Source organism: Schistocerca piceifrons, chromosome 4, assembly GCF_021461385.2.
Source record: "Schistocerca piceifrons isolate TAMUIC-IGC-003096 chromosome 4, iqSchPice1.1, whole genome shotgun sequence".
Lineage (NCBI taxonomy): Eukaryota > Metazoa > Arthropoda > Insecta > Orthoptera > Acrididae > Schistocerca > Schistocerca piceifrons.
In genome coordinates this window covers 133,015,693-133,042,262 of record NC_060141.1, presented here as the reverse complement: position 1 = coordinate 133,042,262, position 26,570 = coordinate 133,015,693, and the positions used below count along the sequence as shown (strand labels likewise).

The 26,570-nt window shown below is 39.4% G+C and overlaps 1 protein-coding gene across 2 annotated transcripts in view; it reads left to right on the top strand.

Annotated features, from left to right (window-relative positions):
• Positions 1–26,570, top strand: part of LOC124795215 (probable 2-oxoglutarate dehydrogenase E1 component DHKTD1 homolog, mitochondrial) — a 355,821-nt gene that overhangs the window by 50,361 nt on the left and 278,890 nt on the right. For both annotated transcript variants that reach the window (XM_047259132.1, XM_047259133.1), the window contains exons 3-4: positions 18,932–19,100; positions 25,929–26,148. In XM_047259132.1, coding sequence (XP_047115088.1) covers positions 18,932–19,100; positions 25,929–26,148 — 389 coding nt within the window. The remainder of the gene's footprint in view (positions 1–18,931; positions 19,101–25,928; positions 26,149–26,570) is intronic.

The following is a 26,570-nucleotide window of genomic DNA, read 5'->3' as shown; positions in this document are numbered from 1 at the left end:
AGGACAGAATATAGTAATGAGTAAAATTACGACGCATGTTGTTCATTGTAAAGTGTAGTAACCTGAAACATAGTGTAGTGAAATCAGACTGAGGCCACCATCGCCTCTTTCATTTACAATTCTTTTGGTTGTAGAATAATTTAGCGTATAAGAATGTTGAAAAGAGCAATGGTCACACCAGAATGAGTCGCCTATTTTTAGTTACTTAAATTTTTCTGAGTAACCTTTCAAGTAAAGTCGCTTAACTTAATATCCAAAATCATTAAATAAGTTGAAGGATAGAATTTTGTTAACCTAAGTTGCATAAGTTGTCTTGGTGGTAATTACCAAACCAACTCACAGAAATTGAGAGAGTATTTGCTTTGTAGAATCACCTAGAATGATCAGAAATAGTAATATTCAGAATTAAGTTTAAATTCAACTTAAGCCGTTTCACTTTGAAACGAGCCAAAAAACTGATTTATTCTTTTGCTCCTTCAGAGCTGGCGACCGTAGTTATAAGTATTTTCAGGAGGATTCGACGGTAAGTCTGCTGCTCTCGTCGTGCTGATAGGATTACCCACTGCTGCTAGCAGTGGTGATTGGATACATAAGCTCACTACCAAGTTAAGTGGGTCAGGTAGGCAGTGTTACCGTGTGAACTGTAGGGCACTGTAGGCTGGGGATCGAACCCGTTCAATCATCACGGCTCTTTGGGAAATAGTCCGGTTAGGAGTGTACTAATCCAATAGGTAAATACTGGTGAGTAACGGTCAAAAATGTATACGCAAGTGAATTTAGCAAGGCCCATGTAGCACCTAGTTAATGTGGTGTAATGGCGAGGGTAGGAGTGGAGTAAAAGTGAGTTGAGCTTGTGGCAGCTGTGCTGTCTTCAAAGATTAATAACGTGAATTCACTACTACCTCGTACCATTAGGGCTGAGCTATTTACGGTTAAAATACGTAGCAGTAAGCGCAAAGGCGTGACAGCTACAAGTCCGTATTGGCTTTATACATACGGAAGTAGGAAGCGGGTCATTCCGTCAGTGGAGGGGTTAAAACAACTGAGTCAGTTGAGAACATACCCCATTTACTGATGGAAAGATTCGGCGGTTCGGTCGCATGTGGCGACCGTGACAGGACGTACCAAGTTTGTAGAATAATGGCTGCAATAAAAGTGTTTTATATAAACTGGTAGCTTCAAGAAAATTTTAAATTTAAAATTCTGTTGTAGACAAATATACCACAATTGGTAAGTTCAAGACGACAACCTGCAAAGCAGCAAAAGAAAGTCCAATAGTAGAAGTTAAACAAGTAATACTTGGTTTAATAAACATTTCTATTAGGCACGAAATACAGATGGAGTCGAATAGTAACAAGCAAGACGAAAACATTACAAGGTCAGACCCAGAATTAGGGACCATAGATACTGTTGTAGGGTTGGAAAATCTTATAGATGAATCCACACCCACAAGACAGGAGGAACGGGAAGTGAAACCAAAGGTAGTGAAAAGTGAACCCAATGTATCTGTGGATGCAAGTCACAAGGGAGAGGATATGGAATTAACAAGTTTGTTAAATAGTATGATGGCGCAAATTCGAGAAGGGAATGCTAGTTTGAAAGCAGAAATGGCTAGTCATATATCCCAACTGGATGAAAACCTATCTGGTAAAATAAAAGCCAATTTAGATATTTTGAATACGCAAAGCCAGCGTATCACAGAGGTAAACCAATCAGTAAATAGCATTAGGGCTGAAATAACAAATGTTCAGAGAAAAGTCACAGAAATAGAGAAAAGATTTGGTACCGAAATTCAGAGAATAGAGAAATCTGTGGAACCTTTGGTTAGTGAAAAATTAGAACCGATAATTGAAAGTAAATTACAGGTGATAGTACCAGTTGTAAAGAAAGAGATTGTTAAAGAAACGGCAGCTGATATTGAAACACTGCGCAATACCATGTTGAGTTTTGATGCACGTGTGCAGGAGCAGGAAAATACACTGCGTAATGAGATAAAATTGTTAAGTCAGCAAGTTCAGAATCAGACGTTTCTTAAATGTAGTGGTATCCCATTGGTAATGCAAAAATCGGAAATACTGAGTAGGGAGGAAAAATACGATCCTCAAAAGAAACAAGGTGGATGGCAGCCAATGGATTTTATAAAAAATTGTGAACGTGTCTTACCAACAGACATGTCGGATAAAGAAAAAATTAATTTAGTAATAGACGCTTTAGCAGGTCATGCTAAACGTTGGGGATTGAATTTGGATATCGACAATTTGAAGTTTACAGACTTCAAAGAAAAGTTCCTTGAGGAATTCTGGGGCACACAACAGAGGGATAGGTTGTGGAGAGAATTCGTTGTCGCCAGAATGCCAGAACATGGGCGTGGGATCATGAAAGAATACTGTGAAGGATGGTTCAAGCGTTTGGAGTATCTTAAAGATCGTAGATCAGAATCGGAGATAGTGTGGGAGTTGTGGAAAAAGCTACCTGACGATTCAAAGCGTTATGTAGGAGGCACTCATCGAACATTCGATGAATTTTTAGAAAAAATCGAGAATGAAGATAGGTGGCGTGAAACTAGAGAGTTTCGAGGTTTCAGAAATCAGAATGGAATAGTAAAAGGTGGTAGGAATGAACCGCAAATTAACATGATGAGAGGAAGAGGTCGAGGAGGTAACTCTCAGCGAGGGAGAGGACACTATCAGGGAAACGGGATGCATTATCAAAATCAGGAAAACTAAATACCGCGCAGGTCAAGGGCCTAACGCGCGCGGAAAGAAAGAAATGGCCCAAATATAGGGAAGATCGGAGTAGTCAGTACTATAGTAGGATAGTGCGTCGTTCGCCTGAAGAGCAGTTACATAAACGAAACTTTGCGAAGTATAATGCAGGGATACAAACAGAGGAGAGAGAGCAGGGAGGAATTGTTAAGGGAAATGATGTAGGAAAAGAATATCAGTCGGATGTGAAGGCTCACGTGAATGAAATAAGTACAATTCGAGGTCAGAGTGACGAATTGATGAAGGAAGAGTCAGAGAAGGCGTTGTTTGTCGGTAGGGATGGCAACTGTGCAGAGAGGCAGGGGCAAGGTAGGAGTGATGTGACTTATGGTAAAAGGTTCGTACGAATAGTCGACGAATCGCATCGAGAAGTAATTAAAGAGGAAAGGGTGGATAAGAAAAAGGGGCATAGTGCAGAGACGCATGCCGATTCAGAAATTACCTCGTATGCAGAATATGTACATCAGCTCAAAAGCCAGCCAGCACAATTAGAAAGATCTTCCACTCAAGTGATTAATTTGGACCCGAATATGACAGTGTTAGAGAGCCATACCGATTATGATGTGTACCTAGTGACAGCAAGAGTACATGACTGTGATGAAGATTCTTTTAAAGAAATTAGAGAAAGTGTATCTAACCAAGAGAAAGAGTGTTGCGATCCCTGTAGTACTGAAGCAAATGAGTTGAGTGAGACTGGAATTCCATTAGTAGGGGAAAATAATGAAAGTAAGAGTGGCGAATGCACTATCCAACAAAGGGAAAGTAGAGAAATGGATTATAATTTGCGAGAATTATTTGAATCTGAAGAAGGTAATATTTCTAAGGAGGAGGCATTATCGTCAGAATCATCAGAAAGCATCCAGGGAGAAAAAGAAGTAGAGGAAGTTTCCGATTCTGCAACCGAGAGTTCAGGCATGACAGATTCGAATGAGAAGGAGATAGCATTAAAGAGCCTAGACGAAGGTCTGTTGGAAAAAGTGGTGAAAGAATTTAGGATGAAAAGGAGAAAGAAACCTCCAGATGGAATGGTCAGTATAAAAACCGGAAAAATAATATGGCAAGACTTGGCGGTGGAAAAGGATTTATTATGGGAAGATAAAGAAAGTATGAAAGAGGACAATAGGATGTAAACAATCCTGCCCATTAATGTATGTGGGTACGATTTATATGTATTGTTGGATACGGGTGCTCAAATAAGTGCTATTTCGCACGCATTTTTTGAGATGATCAAAGAGCAACGAGGAGTAGTCATGATGCCAGTAACAGGTGTTAAAGTGATAGGGGCGACAGGGAAATGTAGTAAACCTGTTAAACATCAAGTGATGATGGAATTTAAGATAAAAAACAAGCAATTTTCGAATGCATTTTTAGTAGTTCCAGAGCTCAGTGCCGAGATCATTTTAGGCATTGACTGGTTAATAAAACAGAAAGTGATTATAGATTGTGACAAAGGGATAATAGTTTGTAAAGTTGATAGTGCGGTATTAGAAATACCATTTGAATCATCTAGAGTAATGGAAGAGAACCAGCTGAGATGGGTAGAATTTATAGATGATCATAATTCAGGAATAGGTCAAAAATTCGATTGGTTTCTCGTGAGGCAGATAGTTGAAGATGGAAATAAGGAGACACTCCTTCGAAATGTAGTGGATAAAACGGAAGGACTATCTGATGCCCAAAGGGGGGATCTATGGCAAATTCTGAAAGAAAATCAGGAGGTATTTTCAGACAAACTGGGACGAGTGGTAAATTATGAGTATTGCATGGAGGTAGAGGAGCATGAACCTTTCTTTAAACCACCATATAATGTACCCTTGTCTAAGAAAGAAGCAGTTCAAAAAGAAATAGATAAAATGGTTTCATGTGGGGTCATTGAACGGAGTTCTAGCCCATATAATAACCCACTGGTGATAGTAGGTAAGAAGGATGGAAGTGTACGAATAGTGATAGATGCTCGTACTCTGAATAAAGTAGTGAAGAGGGAGTTGGATCGTCCAGAGAACATAGATAATTTATTGCAGAAGTTTAATGGTGTAAAGTACATGACTAGTTTAGACCTAACTGCAGGATACTGGCAAATCCCATTGAGTGAGGAGTCTAGGAAGTACACGGCATTTTTATTCAATGGCAAATGCTACCATTTCACAGTGGTACCATTTGGCCTAAATACTTCCGTTTCAGTGTTCATTCGGGCTTTAGACAAAATTTTAGGGAGTGAACTAAGTTCGCTAATCACGGTTTATGTAGATGATTTGTTAATTGCTACAAGGACATGGGAAGAGCACATGGAGTTATGCGACAGGGTGTTCAAAGCTTTAATTAAAGGAGGAATGACCCTGAACCTGAAAAAATGCGAGTTTGTGAAGAAAGAAATAAAGTTTTTAGGTCACATAGTAACACCAGAGGGAATTGAAAAGGATCCTGATAAAGTCAAAGCAATAAGAAATTGTCCGGCTCCCAAGAATAAAAAACAACTAAAGTCGTTTATAGGACTTTGTTCCTTTTATCGTAAGAATGTGGATGATCAGGTGTTCAATAGCCCACATCTGAACAACCTACTTAAGAAGAACAGTGTGTATATATGGACTGAGGAATGTGAAACAGCATTCAACCGGCTAAAAGACAATTTGGCTAAAAACATAAAGTTATGGCACCCTGACCTGTGTGAACCATTCCACATGGCAACAGATAGTTCAGATTATGGATTGGGAGTATCCATATTTCAGGAGGTAATGATAGATGGGGAAAAAACTCATAGACAAATAGCATTTGCGAGTAGAACCATGTCTAAGTACGAAAGAAACTATACGGTTTCAGAGAAGGAGGCTTTAGCTATAGTATGGGGTTTTAGGAAATTTCAACTTTTCTTATGGGGACATAAGACTGTGGTCCATACAGACCACAAAGCTTTAATATTTTTGAAGGACTGCAGATTGTTACATAACAGGTTGACCAGATGGGCGCTGTTTTTACAACAATTTGATATAGAGATCAAGTATGTTAAAGGGAAAGAACATGCAGTACCGGATGCTTTGTCGAGATTACCGGAAGGATGTGAGACACTAGAAAGTGTAAAGAATAGGGAAGATGTTTTTGAGGTGAATTACTTCAAAAAAGCGGAAGGAAGAGAAAAAATTAGGGAAATATGTCGGAATATGCGAAGATATCAAAGTGATGATGATGCACTCAAGTCGGTTAAGGTCAAGTTTGACAATCCGGACGCAACTAACATAAGGGCTTCATATAAAATACATAAAGGTGTACTGTATCTTCAAAGATTAAATAATCCAGGGAAGTGGAGAGTATGTTGGCCGGAACAACACACTGAAGTGCTGATAGATTATGTTCACTTGGCATATGGCCATTGTGGTGCACGGAAGTGTACCGATAAGTTAGGTGAATGCATTACCTTTAACAACATGGCACGAAGGGTAGCACAGAGGATAAGATCTTGTGATCTATGCCAAAAGGCAAAAGTAACAAATGCAACTAATCAAGGGCCCATGCAATCAATAAAACCTGATGAAGTATTAGAAATAGTAGCAGTAGATATCTTTGGACCATTACCGAAAACCATGGGGGGTTTTGTGTACATATTTGTAGCAGTTGAACTTTTCTCAAAGTATATAAAGCTATATCCCTTGAGAAAAGCTACTGCCAGAGCTGTGTATGATAAAATGGTGTGTGATTATTTTGTGAAAGTAGGGAAGCCAAAGAGAATACTACCAGATAATGGTGTTCAGTTTTGCTCAAAAATGTGGACGGATGGGATAACTGAGAAACAGGTAGAAGTGGTCCATATCTCAGCTTATCACCCATCAAGCAATCCGGCAGAAAGATATATGCGTGAGATAGGTCGGTTATTTAGGACGTACTGCCATAGTAACCACAAGAAGTGGGGCATGTATGTGAGTGAATTCGAAGAAATCATGAATTCATTAACAAACGAGAGCACTGGATTTACTCCAGAAGAAATCCTGAAAAAGACGAGAAGTAAAAGTCTAGTAGAAGACCTACTAGAATTTCCAGATAGAGTTGAATTAGATTATGATAGTAAAAAGAACTTAGTAAAAGACAAGATGAGAAAACAAGCAGATGCGAGGATTCGTCGTCATGACGAAAAAGTAAGGAATCCTAAATTCAAAATAGGTGATCTCGTTCTTGTAAAAACACATGAAAAGTCAAGTGAAATTAATAACAAGATCAGCAAATTTAAATATATATATAATGGACCATTTAAAATAGTGTCCATACCCAATGTGAATGCTTATTATTTAGAGTACCCAGTAACAGGCAAACGCCTGGGAGTAAGAAACATAGTGGATCTCAAAAGGTATGAACCACGAATTCTACCAGATTGAAAATAAATATATAAATAAATATTAAAGTATACCAATATGTAAATAGTTTTGTTTCTTTTGTTCTATGTGAAAGGTAAATGTTCACTAAAATATGTTGCAGTATTCTAATGAAACTTCTAGTTTAAGTAGAGACTAAACAGACTGGGAAAAACTGAGCTTCTAAGAAAGCCTTAATAGATGTGTAAATAAGTGTTGTGGAAGAGGTAGAAAAGTGAGGAGGTAAAGTGAAAAGGACGGGCTATAAAGTAATAGGCGCATAACGTGTGTTTTACTTGCCTGAGATAAAAGAAGTGTATTTAAAATTTTTGTAAAAAAGATGTTTAAAGTGTACTGTGTTTAGATGTAAGAAAATTGTAAAGAATATATGTAAATCATTTATGTAATGTTTAGCAGGAAAGATAGAAAGAATTGGTGTTTAATTTTAAATAAGTAATATAAGTACCGAGGTGTATCAGTAAGAAAGAGAAAACCCTTGGTAAAAAGCTTAACGAAAATTTCAGATTCATTATAGGAGAGACTTCTTATTGAATTATCACTGTTAGATACTTCAATAAGAAGTGGGGCATGTGTAACGGAACTGAAATGATGGTGGGCTGACAGTAATTTGGAGCCCGCGCGTCGGAAACGGGCGCGCTTGTGTGAGACTGCCAGGGAGTGCACCCTGATGCCATCTATTGGCGAAACTGGGAATTAGCGCTGGCTCTCAGACAATGCAGTCAAATGTATTCTTTTTCTTGGTAATTATAAGCTATTACTGTATGATTTAATGTTATAAAGCGCTAGTAGTAAATTATTATGACTGGTATGAACTCCAGGGTAATAAATATAAATATTCTTAAATACTAAATGATTTCGGTGAAAAGGTGGTAGGGGAACGCCCCCACTCTTGGTGATACGAGCATAGCTAGAGGTAGCGGGAGACACAGGGACTGAACAATGAAATGGCCTGGGGAGTGTTGACGTGAGCGGACGTGCATAACTGTGCTCACGCAAAAGTGACTGTGTAACAGCGAAAAGGAGAATATCGTCGCCGTTTGTGGAGTAGAACGCGACGAATGGTTGTCGAAGCCATCTCTATGCCACTGGGGCTGATTGTAAGAGTTCCTGCGCCCAGATTTTATGGCGGACGCGCAGTAGCTTATACGAGTGCTACAGCTCGTAGTTCCAGCCGCCATTAAGGGCACGAGGCGTGAAGAGGAAGAGCTGCGTTAGCCACATGCATCTCACCACCAGCACCGACACGTCTACCCAAGGCAAGACTGCTTGAAATTGTTAAGTCGAACTTTGTATACATGTAAAAGGAGAATACCAGTTTTCTTTTGTGCAAGTGCTGAGGACAGAATATAGTAATGAGTAAAATTACGACGCATGTTGTTCATTGTAAAGTGTAGTAACCTGAAACATAGTGTAGTGAAATCAGACTGAGGCCACCATCGCCTCTTTCATTTACAATTCTTTTGGTTGTAGAATAATTTAGCGTATAAGAATGTTGAAAAGAGCAATGGTCACACCAGAATGAGTCGCCTATTTTTAGTTACTTAAATTTTTCTGAGTAACCTTTCAAGTAAAGTCACTTAACTTAATATCCAAAATCATTAAATAAGTTGAAGGATAGAATTTTGTTAACCTAAGTTGCATAAGTTGTCTTGGTGGTAATTACCAAACCAACTCACAGAAATTGAGAGAGTATTTGCTTTGTAGAATCACCTAGAATGATCAGAAATAGTAATATTCAGAATTAAGTTTAAATTCAACTTAAGCCGTTTCATTTTGAAACGAGCCAAAAAACTGATTTATTCTTTTGCTCCTTCAGAGCTGGCGACCGTAGTTATAAGTATTTTCAGGAGGATTCGACGGTAAGTCTGCTGCTCTCGTCGTGCTGATAGGATTACCCACTGCTGCTAGCAGTGGTGATTGGATACATAAGCTCACTACCAAGTTAAGTGGGTCAGGTAGGCAGTGTTACCGTGTGAACTGTAGGGCACTGTAGGCCGGGGATCGAACCCGTTCAATCATCACGGCTCTTTGGGAAATAGTCCGGTTAGGAGTGTACTAATCCAATAGGTAAATACTGGCGAGTAACGGTCAAAAATGTATACGCAAGTGAATTTAGCAAGGCCCATGTAGCACCTAGTTAATGTGGTGTAATGGCGAGGGTAGGAGTGGAGTAAAAGTGAGTTGAGCTTGTGGCAGCTGTGCTGTCTTCAAAGATTAATAACGTGAATTCACTACTACCTCGTACCATTAGGGCTGAGCTATTTACGGTTAAAATACGTAGCAGTAAGCGCAAAGGCGTGACAGCTACAAGTCTGTATTGGCTTTATACATACGGAAGTAGGAAGCGGGTCATTCCGTCAGTGGAGGGGTTAAAACAACTGAGTCAGTTGAGAACATACCCCATTTACTGGTGGAAAGATTCGGCGGTTCGGTCGCAAGCAGGAAAAAAATTGTGAAAATAAGATATTGGTTAGCACTGAATATAAATTTAAGTGTCAAGAAGTTTGTTCTGAAAGTATTTGTCTGTAGTGTAGCCTTATACGAAAGTCAAATGTTGAAGATAAACAATTCAGGAAACAGCAGAATAGTGGCTTTTGAAACATGATGCTACAGAAGAATGCTAAACATAATGTGAATATATCAAGTAACTAATGAAGGGATACTGCATCAAACAGGGAGAAAAGAGTTTTATGGCACAAAGTGACTAACAGAGGGATAATAAGATAGTGCACATCGTGAGATATCAAGACACAGTGAATCTGGTAATGGAGGGAAGTATGGGAGATAAAAACTGTTGAAAGAGTAAGGGTTGAGCTGTGGTTTGCATGTTGAAGTGGCTGTAACTATTGCAGTAACTATGCAGAGATGAAGAAACTTGCAGAGGGTAGAGTATTGTGGACAACTGTGTCAAACCAGTCTTTAGAATCAAGACCACAATAATAACATGCGATGCATGAAACAATTGATGCATATTATATCAATTTTTACATTCCTGTTATAATGAAGTTCATTTTCTACTGTTTCTTACTTAAACTGTTTCATAACATAAGCAGTATCCTATAATAAATCAGTGTGTTACACCTCCTGTTAAAAATTCTTTGAAAAATGTATTTTTCTGTTAAAAATATGTTAAAGGGAAACAAGTTAATTTAAATGGGTATGTTTGTTGTTAAGTATTTATTCGGGAAAAAATATTTCATGACAAGATTTTATATGGGATACGTAGAGTATGTATAAATCTAATTGCTCTTTTCCATGACAAGTGTGAATCCTCTACACATCATAAATTGTCCAGTAGTGACTGGCTAAGAACATGTTAGCCATTATTTATTTTCCAATACAGAAAATTGATTTGGCTTACCCAGTGAAGATTTCATCCACATATAAACCAAGAAATTTGCAATTAGTAACTTCTGTTGTGAAGACAAGACATGTGTCATGTATATTGGTGTGGTGAGCACTATTAGTGACCTCTGTTAATATTTGACTTTATCTTACAGCAAGAAGGTAATGAAATCTTTTTTATTGGGTTTCAGTAATATTTAGTGAGGGTCAGCTGTAAATTATTTGTAACTGAGAAAATATTATCTGAGTTAAATAGTATCTCTGTACCAGGCATTGAATTGGTAGCAAAGACTGTGTGTAAGAAACTCTTATTAACTCCTATTTTGATTTAATTCCTTTTTTCCTTAAAACAGACTTATTTTATGCTCAAGTCAAAGTTACTGCATAGCTTCAGCTTGTATTGTTGTGACAGAAAAATCTGTATACAGAAAATAAGTCTAGACCATATGATCTAATCAAAGCAATAAACTTCAAAGTAAGAAAACTATGTGCAGGTTCTGATAAATGGTAGACACAAGCAATTGCTATTAAATACAACATGGGGGGGGATACTGTGTTGTTACTCTTATACTCTTAGATGAATGTGGAACTGTATATAAATCATATAACTGTAAGATACATTAATTTTCCTTATATATGTAAAATTACTTTAAAAATGGAAACTCTCTCTTAAAATAATAAGTGGTTCAGTAACTGAGATTTATTTATAATCATGTTGACTATCTGATCATTGAAATAGTTTGTGATTTCAGTTACACCATTAATTGCAAAACACTTTAGATTATTAGGCTTTGTGCCTTAGAATAAGATTGAAGTGTCATCTGCATAGCTTGTTGGAGGACATTACACATTATTCTCACAACTCACTTGGACATAATAGAGATTAAAAAAACAATACTTCGCTTGCATAAGTAATGAACATACATGGTCCACTTGTGAGCATTAACTCTCAGCTTGTGTGGCACTTCTGGCAATGTACCAGGTTTCTAGCATTGTCTGTAAAGATTGTTTCCACATATAGGATGAGCCAAGCTATGGCGAGCAATGAAATTTCGTAGGTTTAATTCTATACTCTCAAAACCATGGCAGCTGAGACATTAAATGTTTTGTCACCTCACACACAGTGTAAACACATTCAGATAAAAGCTTTGATTGCCATCCTTTGGTGTGAAATGGATGTTACATTATTCAGATATCTGGAAACATGAATGATTATCTGTACCAATGCATAAAAATGCATCTAGAACAAGTGGTGACATGCTATCTTCCACTGTAGTTCTGCTTCTTGAAAACCTGCCTGTAGACAGCTGCAGTAACATAATAACTTCTCAAAGGAATCAGATGACAGCAGCAGGTCCACACATTTTACTGTCTGAATCTGCCTCCAAAGGCTTCCCGTATTTCTGGAAATGAAGAGCTATGGAAAAGCCAGTCTACCTAAAATGAGAAACTGAGGAACATAATCATGGAATGACACAACACACACAGCCCAAGTATTCTGCTAAATTATAGAAGTAGCGAAAACTCCTTTCTGAACCCTGTACAGAAAGGTGTAGTCTATCTGGAAATAATTTTTTGTTCTAGTATTGTGGTTGTAAATTCGATGGTCCATCTAAAATACAAACATATTATTAACTACAAGTATTGCAGTGGATCAAATCTATTTACATGTGATGATAAGATACCGAGATCCCTATAAAAGCTTCTGCAAAGATGTTTAGTTGTCAATTTTACATAATATTCCTACTACATATTCTGTGGTATGAATATTGTTTTGACCATTGTTATACTGCTCTAGATGATTGTGTTGTTGGACAGCATTGAATAAAAGAATGCAAAGTATGCAAGTAATACCATATGCAGTGAGAGAGATTTCTAAGTCCAAAGTAGTCAGAAATTAACTTTTTGGTTAAATTATGCATATGCACATGCCAATTGGTTTGTTTTTCATTTGGATGCCAAGGAACTTCACTCAAAGATTTTCATTTAGTGAGTACCCACTAATCTCTGGACACTTGTTATACTACACATAGGTTACTTTTATTTTGTTAATTAAGTCATTGTTGCTGCTCCAATAACAACTTTATTTTTATAAACAGAAAAGTCAGTTGTTGTCTGATGATGGCCTAGAAAGGTGAAACATATTCACAAAATAAATTAATACTGTAGAATATCCAGAGCATGTCATTGCAAACATTTTTAGTTGTTTGGAACTGAATAGTATGAGTTTTTATAAGATTAGGAACTGTGAACTGGTTGTAAACTTAGTCCACTATCCTCTCAGTCGTATTTGTTATGGGTGTGTTTGACCCCTTTACCAGTATCCTTGTACCATTAGCAAACATCACAGTTTTTGAAGACTCCATCATTATTACAGGGTCAATAGGAGGAGCACATACAGAGCCTAGAGATGTAATTTAACTGTCTACAGGGAGCCATCATTTAGCTTCCTCAACCAAGAAATCTTAAAGAATATCATTTTTTGAAAACATCAATTATCATGGTAAATACACACCTAAAGAGGCCAAAATTGCATATCCTGCTCAGTAGGGTTAAGAAAAATTGGGACAAATTCAAATGATCCAACACTTTCCAGCAAGTGTTCCTCAAATTGAAACAGCTTCAGCTTCCTTATTGTCTTCTTAGAGGCATGTGCCAGTCTTGTTATCTGCTTTGGACTGACTTTACCACATGTGGCATGTTAATCGTCTTTCAGCATTGTATACAGTAATGGTGTAAAAGCCAAAATCTAGATAGTATAGAAGAAAAATACAGTAATATACTGTAAAGTGACTGTTTATTCTTTCAAAAAATATTGCATGACTGCTCAGCACCATTGAAAACATTTTATATGATACAATCACCCAGCACGTCTTACTCCAGTCCCATCAGAGACAGGGCCACCTGTGAAAGCAGTGATGTGATATACCAGATTCCCACCAACCAACTATCCATTCAAATGAATGGCCACCACCAAAGTGTGGCCGAGACCAGGGCTGAAAACATAATGGCAGAACATGCTTCTGTGCACAGCGTGCTCAGTTTCAATGGCTGCTTCACAACCCTTGCTATTTGGTTCCTTCCCCAAACTCTTGGCTTCTCTGAAGTATGTAGGTAGGAGTTTTCCTTGCAACAGATCTTTCATTCCTGTAATCCTCCTGGCCTCAGTCTCCACTAGTTCCCTGCTCCATACCCACCTACATCCTGCTCCAGGATTGTAATGTCATTCAGTCTGCACCCACACCATCTTCCCTGCAGTCTTTCCTTCCTCTTTTCTGCCGGTCCATCCCAGTTCACTTCTCCACCTCATTACATGTCATTGTCATCAAGTGCTGCACCAACTCACTGATGCCACTGCTGTGTTGTGTTCCCATTTTGTGTACTTGTTGCCTTTTCCTGCTGCATTTTAATCATGTTCACCTGCCACTACAGGCATCAGTCACCCTTCCCCAACCTTCCCTTCCACTCCCTTCCTCCTTTCTCCTCTCACCCACTCCACCCATCACAACCCATTGCTGCTGTCCCAGCCTGAAAGTTAGTGAAATTTTATGTGTCTGTCAGTGACTCATCACCTTTACTATTTGGTGAGTTCTAAATTGTTTACATTGTACCATAACTTTCTATTACAATTTTGACAGTTGATTTACTTCCTTAGCAAGTCTGTCACTAATGACTGGTTGCAACACAAAAAATAGTGGTAGCATACACAAATATACTGTAACACTTGAAGTAAAATCAGCCTGCAATATTCTTGGATTAACCTTATTGTGGCCCATACAGGAAAAAATTGTGAAGCTAAACAGTTATTGGACCTTGTCAGTTTTCTTGCTGATAATGAAAATCAGTTTCAACTGGATTAGGATTTGCATAATTACAGTACCGTCAAACGGGGTGATTTCGGACACCAGGGTGAGATCGGACAGTATGGCTTATTTGCTCTTTGACACTGCATAGAAACAAAGACTTACTTATTTTAACATCCATGCATTAGTTATTTTAAGTGCAAGATTGCATTTATCGCTTTCCACAAATTTTATTTTGCATCAATTGTTCCCCTAGGTGAATAACTGATGAACAGTCTCAGTGTTAAAAATCCATGCATTATCGTAAAGTGGAAACTTTCTGTTGTTGCGCCGAGCAGGAATTTATTGTAACCGTAATTGTCGATGCCCTCAGTAGCTAACAGCATTGAGACAATTTCTGTACAAGTTTTTTGTGCAAGGTTATAAAATAACGACAGCTTTTGTAAAACTGTGTACTGTGTGGGGTGATTTCAGACAATGCCAAGAACGTATACGAGCAAGAGAGGTGCTACAGTATGGTGTAATTATGACCTGGAACTTTTAGATAAAGCTGTTCATGATATTCAGAGTGGTAAATTATCGTACCGAAAATCGTGTGATTTGTATGGTATACCTAAATCAACCCTACAAAATAAAGTGCAGGAAGCACATCCGAAAAAATGGGAGAACAACCAGTGCTAAATAAAGAAGAAGAAGAAATGTTGAAGCACGGTATCTTGAGGGCTGCACATTGGGGATTTCCCTTCACTAAATTGGATATTAGATATTTAGTTAAAGGCTACCTTGATAAATCTGGCCAAAAAGTAAAGAAATTTCATAATAATTTGCCAGGATAAGAATGGATGCATTTATTCCTCAAACAACCATCAGAAGATCTTTCCGTTTGCTTAAGCAAAAATATTAAACAAACTAGTGCAGATGTGAACAAAGAGACTGTTAAGATGTTTTTCTCCAATATCAAGGTAAAGCTGGAAAATCTCCCACCTAGCAACATGATCAACTATGATGAAACTAACATGTCAGATGATCCAGGCAAGCAGCAAATAATTACAAAACGAGGGAGTAAGCATGCTGAAAAAGTGATGGACTCATCAAAATCTAGTGTCTCAATAATGATGGCAGCTAGTGCTGATGGGAAACTGCTTCCTCCATATGTCCTTTACAAGTCAGAGCATTTGTGGGACATGTGGCAAGAAGGTGGACCACAAGGAACCTGTTTCAATAGGAACAAAAGTGGATGGTTTGATCTGCCAGTATTTGAAGACTGGTTATTTACAATCACTTTGCCCTATTTGAAGAGGCAAAACGGGCCAACAGTCATTATTAGAGACAACTTATTCAGGTCACGTGTCTTTACTTGTTATTGAAGAGTGTAAGTGGAACAATATGTCATTCATTCTCCTTCCCCCCAATAGCACGCACCTCCTCCATCCGCTCCATGTAAGCTTCTTCAGGCCAATGAAAGCAGTGTGGCGAGCTGTATTAACTGATTGGAAGAAACACACTCGTGGGACCATTTCCAAGGATGCCTTCCCATCTCTTCTGAAGCAGACACTGACTAAGATTTCAGCAAACTACAAGGAAAACATAAAGGGTGGATTTCACACCACGGGCCTAATCCCTTTTCATCCAGATAATGTCTTAAAAAAATTGCCTGATAATGAGGAGAGCCAGCAAAGCAACGCAGATGCATGGTCTTCCACTTTTGAAGAAATGCTCAAAGAAATTGGTTATCCTCCAAATAAGCTTGGTAGCTCCCACTGCCACTGCAAACTAGACGCTCAACCTGGAAAATCAATCACTGGCCAAGATTTTCAGGGAAACGAAAACAGTGCTGAAACAAGTGACAGTGCTTCTAGCAGTAGTGAAAGTGAAAACGAAACATCATCCAATGAAGTTTTACTGCTGAAAGAAGAGGCTTTTCTTGTTGCAGAGTATGAATATAAACATGGAAACAAGGAGCAAACAAGGCAGTATGTTGGAGTGGCCACAAATGTTGGTGCTACGGAAGTAAGTGTGAAATTGTTGCGTCCACCCAAGCAGAGTAAAAACATATTTGTGTTTCCTAATGTCCCTGATGAAGATACAATACAAAAATTGCAAATTTCGAGAATACTTCCCACACCAGTTGAGAAGAGAGAAATGTTCATTTTTCAAGAAGATGTGCTTTAGATTCAAAGACAATCATTTATTTAAAGTGTTTGCAACTTAATTTAGAATGATGAGTGAGAAAAATTATTTTGACCTTTTAGTTAAATTACTTTGTTTGTTTCTGTCTGTTTCTAATATTTCAGTTAAGAACTGTAAAAAATTTTTATTAAATTCTTCCAAAATAAAAACTTATCTGTAATATATAAAATTCATTATATCATTCCATATCACTTATTCATAACAAAGGGCTACCTTAAAATGTGTAAAATGTCTCCAAAATAAAATAAAAAGCATGAAGAATTAAAAAAAAAGGCAGTAACTATCTGAATTCGCCCTCTATATACTGTAACTTCAAACAGAGATTTAAAAAACACATGTGTCTGAAATCACCCCAATCCATGGGGTGACTGCAGACACTTTATTTACCTGCCTGAGATAAATATACCTACACATACACTTTCTGGTTCTGGGATATTTTATTCATTACGCATATACCCTACCACTTCCATAACAATCAATTTAATCTAACAATATATACGAAAGTTACAATCAAAATAACGACAAAACCATTTGAAATCACCCCATTTGACATTACAAGAAGCAAAGCTAATTTTCTGATAGCACTGTGTGTTGGTGCTGAGTGCACAGAGTGTCCAGATAAAGTGGATGTGACATCATTAGATTCTCCATCATCATAACACACTTCTTTAGTATGTTACAGTTCAAATCATCATCATCATCATCATGCAAATGCCTAGCAGGACATGAGGTAATTTCTGATGGATGAGGAACCTCGAGGCAAAGAGCTCTAGGATAAGTCATCCAGTGTCATGATGTAGTAGCGCTGCATTTCTTAAACCCAGTGAAATGTGAAAGTGCCATAGGAAGTTAATTCACTCATGCCCAGGTCAATGTAAACGGTTGATCTGAGCTTAGTTCCAAGGTACAGTTAATGGTTCCATGCACAGTGCTATGTGAGTCATTCATAGAATGGGTTGTAGGGATGTTGAGCCAGATAGTATCTCATTATTGCCCTCCAGTACCATACTGATGTCTGACCCCATATTGACGTCAAAGTATTTATGCATTTCTCGATCAAATATACAGAGCTCTCCACTTGGCGATGGGAGTGGTGTGGAGAATGTTTGTCCCACATGTTGTGGGGATGGGCAGCTTGACATGTCAACGTGGACCGGTGCACGCACTGTGGGCTATGTTTGGAGTTTGGGTAGCTGCAAGGAGGCTGGGAGTTACGTGTAGTGTCACCAAACTGGACATGATACCAACAATTTCATGACCTTTATATGGTGGTGGCGCTCGGTGCATCATTGGCCTCTAGGAAAGCGGTGGAGTGTTGGTCACACAAGTTGGTGTCCTGACAGGATGATGACTACACCGTTGTGCACTTTCAACACGGGTGAGTGTGGTTAAGTTTGACATATGAGGCATGTGGCATGAGGATGAACTTGCTGATAATGTCAGCATGCTCTGCTAAGTGGCAAATTAATGTGACAAAGTGAGAGTTATCATCCAAATTTCTCAGTGAAATAAATACACATTCTACTGTCACATACCAATATGCTGATTGTTCTGGCCTGAATGGTGGCAACTTGGACTGTGTGCTGAGTCGCTGAGCTGAAGTATGACCAGGTTGTGGTTGCACTGATGCTGTCATGCAAAACAATATAACTGACAAAGTATCATGGAGCACTTGCAGTGTGGTTGCAAATCCAGTAACTGAGTCCAGGTAATGCTGGCCCGTTGTGCTCCACCTTACATGGTGGTCATATTTCCTAATCGCGTTCATGATGTGATAGATGCAGTTGGTACAGAAATCATGTTATTGTTCATATTTAGTCTGACCTGTCCTGCTGACTCATGAGCTGGTGCACCTGATACTGAATCTCCTACAAAGCCCAACAGTAGATTATTTGATGGCAGCCATTGTTGAGGCTTGCTGGAGCTTGTAACATCCATAGTCATATTTAGCTCATATTTGAGCACTGGTTGACAATTTTTCTGCTGATGATATACATCGGTCATGTTAAGCCTTGAGGTGCAGCTTTGAGGGGATGCTAATGTGATGTAATTGATACAAGATGGCTGCTTTGTTACCATATATTATCACAATATGGAATGAAACATCTCTCCCCTTTGCGTTACACGAATGTCACAGGTCACCACTGTGGTAGCTTTAGGTACAGAGATCATACCAATAATGGAGACAACATGCTGATATGACAATACTGCTCTATTGCTCATAACCTGACAGACAAGACAATGATGTGGTACAAAGTTCTCCATCAAACTGCTTTCTTAGGAGTCCAGACATTTCATTCAGCTGTTTGTGTCCTCCGGTCAGAGGCATTACTCATGCTGGTGTCTCCACATTTTAATTATGAAACTAAAAATTTTCCCTATATTTTTCTTGTAAATTTCCTTGTTATGTTTATGAATGAAAATACTCTGTAACATTTATAATACTATTTCTGTTTAATTTTCTTTACAGGGATGTTCCAGAGCTTAACTACAGGCTTTATGGGCTCACTGAGGATGAGAATTATAATACCTCTGGAATTTTGTTAATGGACGCAGAGACTGGGTCACTGAGTGATATACTTCATTTTCTACATAAAACTTATTGTGGTCCACTTAGTGCAGAGTTTAATTATCTTGAGGTATATCCCTGAATTGTAATTGGATTTATTGTTGTTAATTTCATAAATGAACTGGAGCTCTGCTGTTGTCAAATGGGGAAATTTCGTTTTATGTTTCTCTATAATAAATTACCAAAGAAGAAATATATGTATCAAAAGACATAAAAATAAGAGACATTCAATCTAAAATTAAAGTCATCACAACCATAAGCTACTGTTGCCACATATCTGAAAGTGAACAGAAAGTACTACTCATCATATAGCGGAGATGCCGAGTCGCAGATAGGCACAACATAAAGATTGTCAGAAAATGAGCTTTTGACCAACAAGGCCTGCATTGGAGATAGAGCATACAACACACACTCATGTACATGCAACTCACAAACACGACCACAGTCTCTGGCCCCTGAGACCACACATGATGGGAGATGCAACTGGGTAGTGGGGGTAAGGAGGGGGCTGGGATGGGGAGAGGGATGGACAACAGGCTAGGAGTGGAGGATGGTAAAGTGCTGCTTGTGGGAGCACACAGGGATGAGGTGGAGAGAGAGTAGGGCAGCTAGGTCTGGTTTAGCAGGTAGCTCTACCTCTGATGGGATAGGTGATGCTTGTCACCGGACTGGAGTAGGTGGGGTGGGAGAATGTATGGGACAGGTCTTGCATCTAGGTCTATTACAGGGACATGAGTCATGAGGCCAGGAGTTGGGGGCAGTCATCCTGTAGGGATGGACTAGGTTATTGTATAGGTTCGGCAGGTGCTGGAACACCACTGTGGGAGGGATGGGAAGGATAGTTGGTAGGACATTCCTCATTTGAGGGCACAATGAGAGGTAGTCAAAACCCTGGCTGACAATGTGGTTCACTTGCTCCAGTCATGGGTGGTACAGAGTCACAAGTCTTTGAGGTGGAGGTCAACATTGAGGAAAGTGGCTTGTTCGGTTGAGTAGGATCCAGTGAAATGAATGGGGGTGAAGGTGTTGAGGTTCTGGAGGAATTTGGATAGGGTGTCTTCACCCTCGATGCAGATCATGAAGATATCATCAATGAATCTGAACCAGGAGAGCAGTTTGGGATTGTGGTTGTTTAGGAAGGATTCCTCTAGATCACCCATGAATAGGTTGGCATAGGATGGTGCCATGTGAGTGCCCATATCTGTACCCAAGATTTGCTTGTAGGTAATGCCTTCAGAGGAGAAGTAATTGTGGGTGAGGATATAGTTGGTTATGGTGATTATGAAGGAGGTTGTAGGTTTGGAATCCATCAGGCATTGGGACAGATAGTGTTCAATAGTGGTAAGACCATAGGCATTAGGGATGTATGTGTAATGAGAGGTGGCATCAACAGTGATGAGCAGGGCACCATGTGGTAAAGGAACAGGAACTGTGGAGAGTTGGTGGAGGAAATGATTGATATCATCTGTATAGGATGGTGGATAGTGGATAATAGGCTGAATGTGTTGGTCTACAAGAGCAGAGAAACTCTCAGTGTGGGAAAGTAACTGGCCACAATGGGGCATCCTAGGTGGTTGGTTTTATGAACTTTAGGAAGCATATAGAAGATAAGAGTGTGGGGAGTGGTAGAGGTGAGGAGAGGTTCTGGGATGGGCCTATGGATCTGAGGAGAGACTGGAGATCCTGCTGGATTTCTGGAATGGGGTTACTGTGGCAAGGTTTGTAGGTGGATGAATCTGACAGCTGGCAGAGTCCTTCTGCCAGGTAACCATTGCAGTTCAAAGCAACACTGATGGAGCCTTTGTCAGCAGGTATGATGACAAGGTTGGGATCAGTTTCTAGGTGGTGGATTGTGGTTCTTTCCATGAATGTAAGGTTAGTTTGCATGTTGAGCGATTTGGGGATGAGTGGTCCCTCTCACTGAAGCCTTCACAGACCATAATTACCCTCCCAACCTTGTACAAAAACAGATCTCCCATGTCTTATCTCTCCAGTCACCCAACACCTCCCAAAGTCTCACTGTTCCGCCACAGATGAGCATTTCCTTGTGACTTGTTACTACCAGGGACTGGAGCAATTGAATCACATTCTGAGCTAGGGTTTTGACTACCTCTCATCATGCCCTGAAATGAGGAATGTCCTATCCACTATCCTTCCCATCCCTCCCACAGTGGTATTCCACCACCCATCAAATCTGCACAGTAACCTTGTCCATCCCTACACAACTCCTGCTCTCAACCTCTTACCTCATGGCTCATATCCTTGTAATAGACCTAGATGCAAGACCTGTCCCTTACATCCTCCCACCACCACCTGCTCCAGTCCTATCACAAGCATCACCTATTCCATCAGTGGTAGGGCTACCTGTAAAACTAGTCATGTGATCTATAAGCTAAGCTGCAACCACTGTGCTGTGTTCTACAAGAGTATGAAAACTAACAAGCTGTCTGTCAGCATGAATTGCCACCTACAAACTATGGCCAAGAAACAGCTGAATCACCCCATTGGTGAGTATGCTGCACAACACAACCTTCTTCATTTCAATGACTGCTTCACAACATGAGCCATCTGGATCCTTCCCACCAACACCAGCTTTTCTGAATTGTGCAAGTGGGAACTATCCCTGCAATATATCCTACATTCCCGTAACCTTCCTGGCCTCAACCTTTGTTAGTCTCTGTACTTACCCTCTATTCCCTTCCCTGTTCCCGTTCCAGCACTACACAGTCCTCTATTCCACCAATGCATTCACAGTCTTTTTACATCTCTCCTTTTCCACTAACCACTCCCCCCCCCCCCCCCCTTCTTTGCCCTCCATCTAAATACCTGATGACTGCACGTAGCTGCCTTACCCTCTCTCCACCTCATCCCTGTATGCTCCCACAAGCAGCACTTTACCGTTACCCACCACTAGCCTGCTATCCCATTCTCTCCTTACCCCAGCCTCCTCCTTACCCCCACCACCCGGTTGCATCTCCCATCATGCGCAGCTGCTTGCAGTGTGGCCTCAACAGCCCGAGACTGTGGTCGTGTGTGTGTGTGTGTGTGTGTGTGTGTGTGTGTGCGTGCGCTTGCCTTGTTGGCTGAAGCTCATTTCTCATTTTCTGACAGTCTTTTTGTTGTGACTATCTGTGGCTCAGCATCTCTGCTATGTGGTGAATAGCAACTATCCTTTTTGTAATATTGTAATATTCCATCCTGGACTTTCCACTGTTGAATATAAATTGCTTTTATGCTAATTGTAATGCAACATGTGTTAGCTGTAGATTAAGATATGCACATAAGTAAGAAGAAAGCATCACAGTGGGATGTGCTGGAGGACTAAATGCTGCAGCTGACAAAGGGGAATCTGGAAGATATACATTGATGAGCTAAAACATTATGACCACTTGCTTAATAGCATGTTTGTCCATTTCTGGAATGAAATACTTCACTAATTCTGCATCTCAGGGATCCCACAGTTTGTGGATAGGTCTGGTAATTTACGAAAATATTGGGCCACTGATTTGTGTACACGATGATGACATCTGATAGCGACCCAGATGGGTTGCATAGGATATACATCAGGTGAATTTGGTCAGAGAGACATCAACATGAGTTCACTATAACGCTCCTCAAACCACACTGGCACAGTTCTGGATCTGAGATATGGACAGTTATACTACTGAAAGAAGACACTGCTGTCAGGGAAGACGTCAAGCATGAAGGGCTGCAGGTGGTTCACAGCTGTCAATGTGCCTGCAATTACTACCACAGGTCCCATGCAAGTGCAGGAGAATGTCTCCCAGTGTAATGGTGCTCCAACCAGCCTGTGTCCATGGCACACTGCACATTAAAAGCCACTGTTCACCCAAATGACAGTGTTTGTGCAGACGACCAGTGGCCTAGTGTTGCAAAAATGTGATTCATCTGAAGAGCTGACATGTTTCTATTGACTGATGGTCGAATCCCAGTGATCCTGTGCCCACTGCGGCCATAACTGATGATGCCATTGGAACAACATATGAACATGTAGGGGTGGTCTGGTGTGCAGCTCCATGTTCAACAATGTATGATGAATGGTGTGCTCTGAAACAATTGTGCATGCACCAACATTGTGCTCTTTCAGCAGAGATCCCACAGATCACCATCTATCTTAATTTATTGAGTAGACAGTCCTCTGAACCCCATCTTCTGTGAAGAGTTGTGGATGTCCAACCATTTAGTGCGTAGTGGTAGTTTCACTGTCCTTCTACCTCTTTCCATAGATGCTCACAACAGTAGCACAAGTACATTCGACCAGATTTACCATTTTCCAGATACTTGTTCACAGGCTCTGAATAGTAATAATCTGTCCTGTGTCAAAGTTTCTTATCTTAATGGATTTCCCCATTTGCAGCCCACATTCTCACTAGGGTGAACATACTTTTGCTAACACACCACATAGCTGCAACACCACCAGGCGGCATCCAGTGTTGCAGTGGGCAGTGGTCATAATGTTCTTGGCTGATCAGTGCATACATATATTTTGATACCTGAAAAGCAGAATAGATAAACATGATAGGTACATACAAGGCAGGGAAGCAAAGACAAGACCAAAAGGGTGAATATAAGAAGGAGTACCAGCTAATCTCCAAGGATATGAAAATCATGCCTAGTTTTAAATGTCTTAAAAAAGTGTAAATTCTGCAAAGAAACTCATTAAACAAACTACAGTTGATCCCAAGCATGCAGATATAATTGTAATCAGTTCCTTTTGAACTTAAACATATCAGGTTGCAATTCATCTCTCGTATTAAAGGATTTTTGATAATATGACTACAACTTTGCTCATGTGACACATATATGTCACATGGCACTGAAATTTTATTATTAGATGTTGGTATTAACAAGAGATGGTATATTACTTCAATTACATATTACATCAATGAAAATAGCTTTAATTACATTTTCCTGGTTATACTGGAAAAATCGTAGCCACATTTAGTGACTGGAAAATATTGAAGTAACAGCATTAAAAATAGCAAGCTGTCAGTTTGTATCTTACCATTCTTCTGCTGCTACATATTAGGAACTTGGAACACTAGCAAGGTTGCATTTATTAAAGGTTGCATGTATTTTACCCTCCAGAGTTTTGGGACTGTTTGTCATAGACTGTGGTCATAATAACAACCACCTCACACTATGTTTACCCTCATATGAAGTTTGTTCCAATAATCGGTCACAGTTCAAAACCAACTGTAACATTCATAATGTAATATTAGAAGGAGAAATGATTTACACTAACCACCTACCCTTTTACATAAATAATTTAATAGATAATGAAATTAATGGCAAACAAAAATTGAATTCATATCTGCTTGATAGATCCTTGTACTCCACAGAAGGACATCTTTTTACTTGCATTTTTTTTCAGTATTGCTTTACAATGCGTCAATATAGTCTCCCTGCTTCTCTCTGACTGAGTCTCAACATCTGAGACGCTCTATTGTTCCATTCAGGACATCACTTCTGTTCATCTGTCGAATGGTTGGTGTAGCCATGGTAGAAAGCTCCTGCAGAGAAGGATGACGATGTCCACACATAGGTTTTTTTTTAACTTTGGGAGCAAGTCAAAGTCTGGTGGACTTATGCCTGGACTGTAGGTAGGATGTGGCAACACTTCCCATCCATATTTGTCCAGGTTTTGGTCTACAACTTTGCCAAGCAATTGAGGTCAGGTTTTGTGCATATTTCTGCACAGGTTTTGCATGAGGTTATAATACACTGCTCTGACACTAGTTCCACTTGGGAATCTGTCTGTCGTGATGATTCCTTGATGATCATAAGCAAGAATCATAATTTGCTTGAGCTTTGAATGAGCATATCTAAATTTTTTTGGACATGGAGAGTCTGAAGTTCCCCACTCACTGGACTGTGATTTCAACTCTGGTTCAAAGCCTTTAATCCATGTTTCATCAATAGTGACAGTCTGATATAAGAATCTTTGACCTTCACAGTCGAATTGTGGTTTGAGCATGGTTACAATGTCCAGTCACTTCTGCTTCCTTCAGCAGTCGAACATTGTGGAACCCATTTTGCAGAAATTTTTCTCTTCTTCAAATCATTTGTCAGAATATGGAATATTGATGATGGGAGAATTCTCATGTCTTTAGAGATTTCCTCACATGTTACACTGTGATCTTCTCCAAGAACATCTGCCACAAGCTTCACACGTTGTCAAACTGCTGACTTTTTAGCCTTTCAAGTCCTGGATTATCGTCTATGCTCATATGGCCACCACAAAAATGATTAACCCAATATGAATCTGTGCTACAGTCCACTGTAAACTCACCACAAACTTCGCTTAAAGCACGTGGATTTCTATTGAGCTTTTGTTGTGTAAAATTTCAATTGTGATATACGACCTCTGGTCACACTACCCCAGATCTCTGCAGTGTCCATTTCTACCTGTCACCAATTTTATGTTAGAGTACACAGCAAAAAGCAAAGACGTATGCATCTTTCTCAAGCTCCCAATCACATCTGGCATAATTTTCATTGTTGTTCACCAGACAGTCCACAGTAACACCAACATGGGCATGAGTTATGAAATGTCCCTCGTACCTTCCATGTAATGTAATTGCAAATTTTTCTCATTCCACAGCATAACAAGAGGTCACAATTATGAACTCGCAGATAACTCAATGAAACTTAGAGAGACAGATTATATGTGTCTGTTGTAGTTTTAGACTGAATTGTTAGACAACAGATGCCATTTATTGCACTTCATGGTTTGTTTGTTTGTTCTAATTTTATATTTCTGTTTTCAGCTTCATAAAATGGAGTAGTATCTGTGTGAGTCACACTTCATGTGTTCAGTGCTGTAACACATGATTGTATTCCTGTATTTAAATTGATGTCTATATTAATGTTGTAGGAGGAAGAGGAGCGAGAATGGTGGGCACAGCGAATGGAGAGGCTATCATCTGAAGAATTAGATAGTGGTCTCAAGAAAAACTTAGCCAAAGAACTATTAAAGTCACAAGCATTTGATAATTTTCTGGCTAATAAATTTGTTACTGTAAAGAGGTATGGAGGAGAAGGAGCTGAAAGTATGATGGGATTTTTTATAGAACTATTGCAGTATTGTGCCTCAGGTATATTGATAGACTACAGATATTTTTATATATTTGTTTACTTATAATACAGATTATGATATTAGAAAAGACAATCAGTCACAATATAAATAATGTGTTGAGCAGTAGATAAGGCCACAAATAACACTTTAAGTGCACCCTTCTGACAACACCATGAATTCCTCTTCTGTGGTGATCTCTTCATCTCAGAGTAGCACTTGCACCCAGAATTATCTGCTATTTGGTTGTATGTATTCCAGTCTCTGTCTTCCATTTGAAACATATTCACCTTTCTTGTCTGAGCCTTGTGAGTGCACTCACAGGTTGTGAGGTTTGCACAACAAGCTCCTTAACAGCAAGAACAGCTAAAGGGTTCAAAACACAATATTGTACTTAACTTTCATCATGTTGGTCTCCTCCAAGTCAAGAATACATTGTGTATT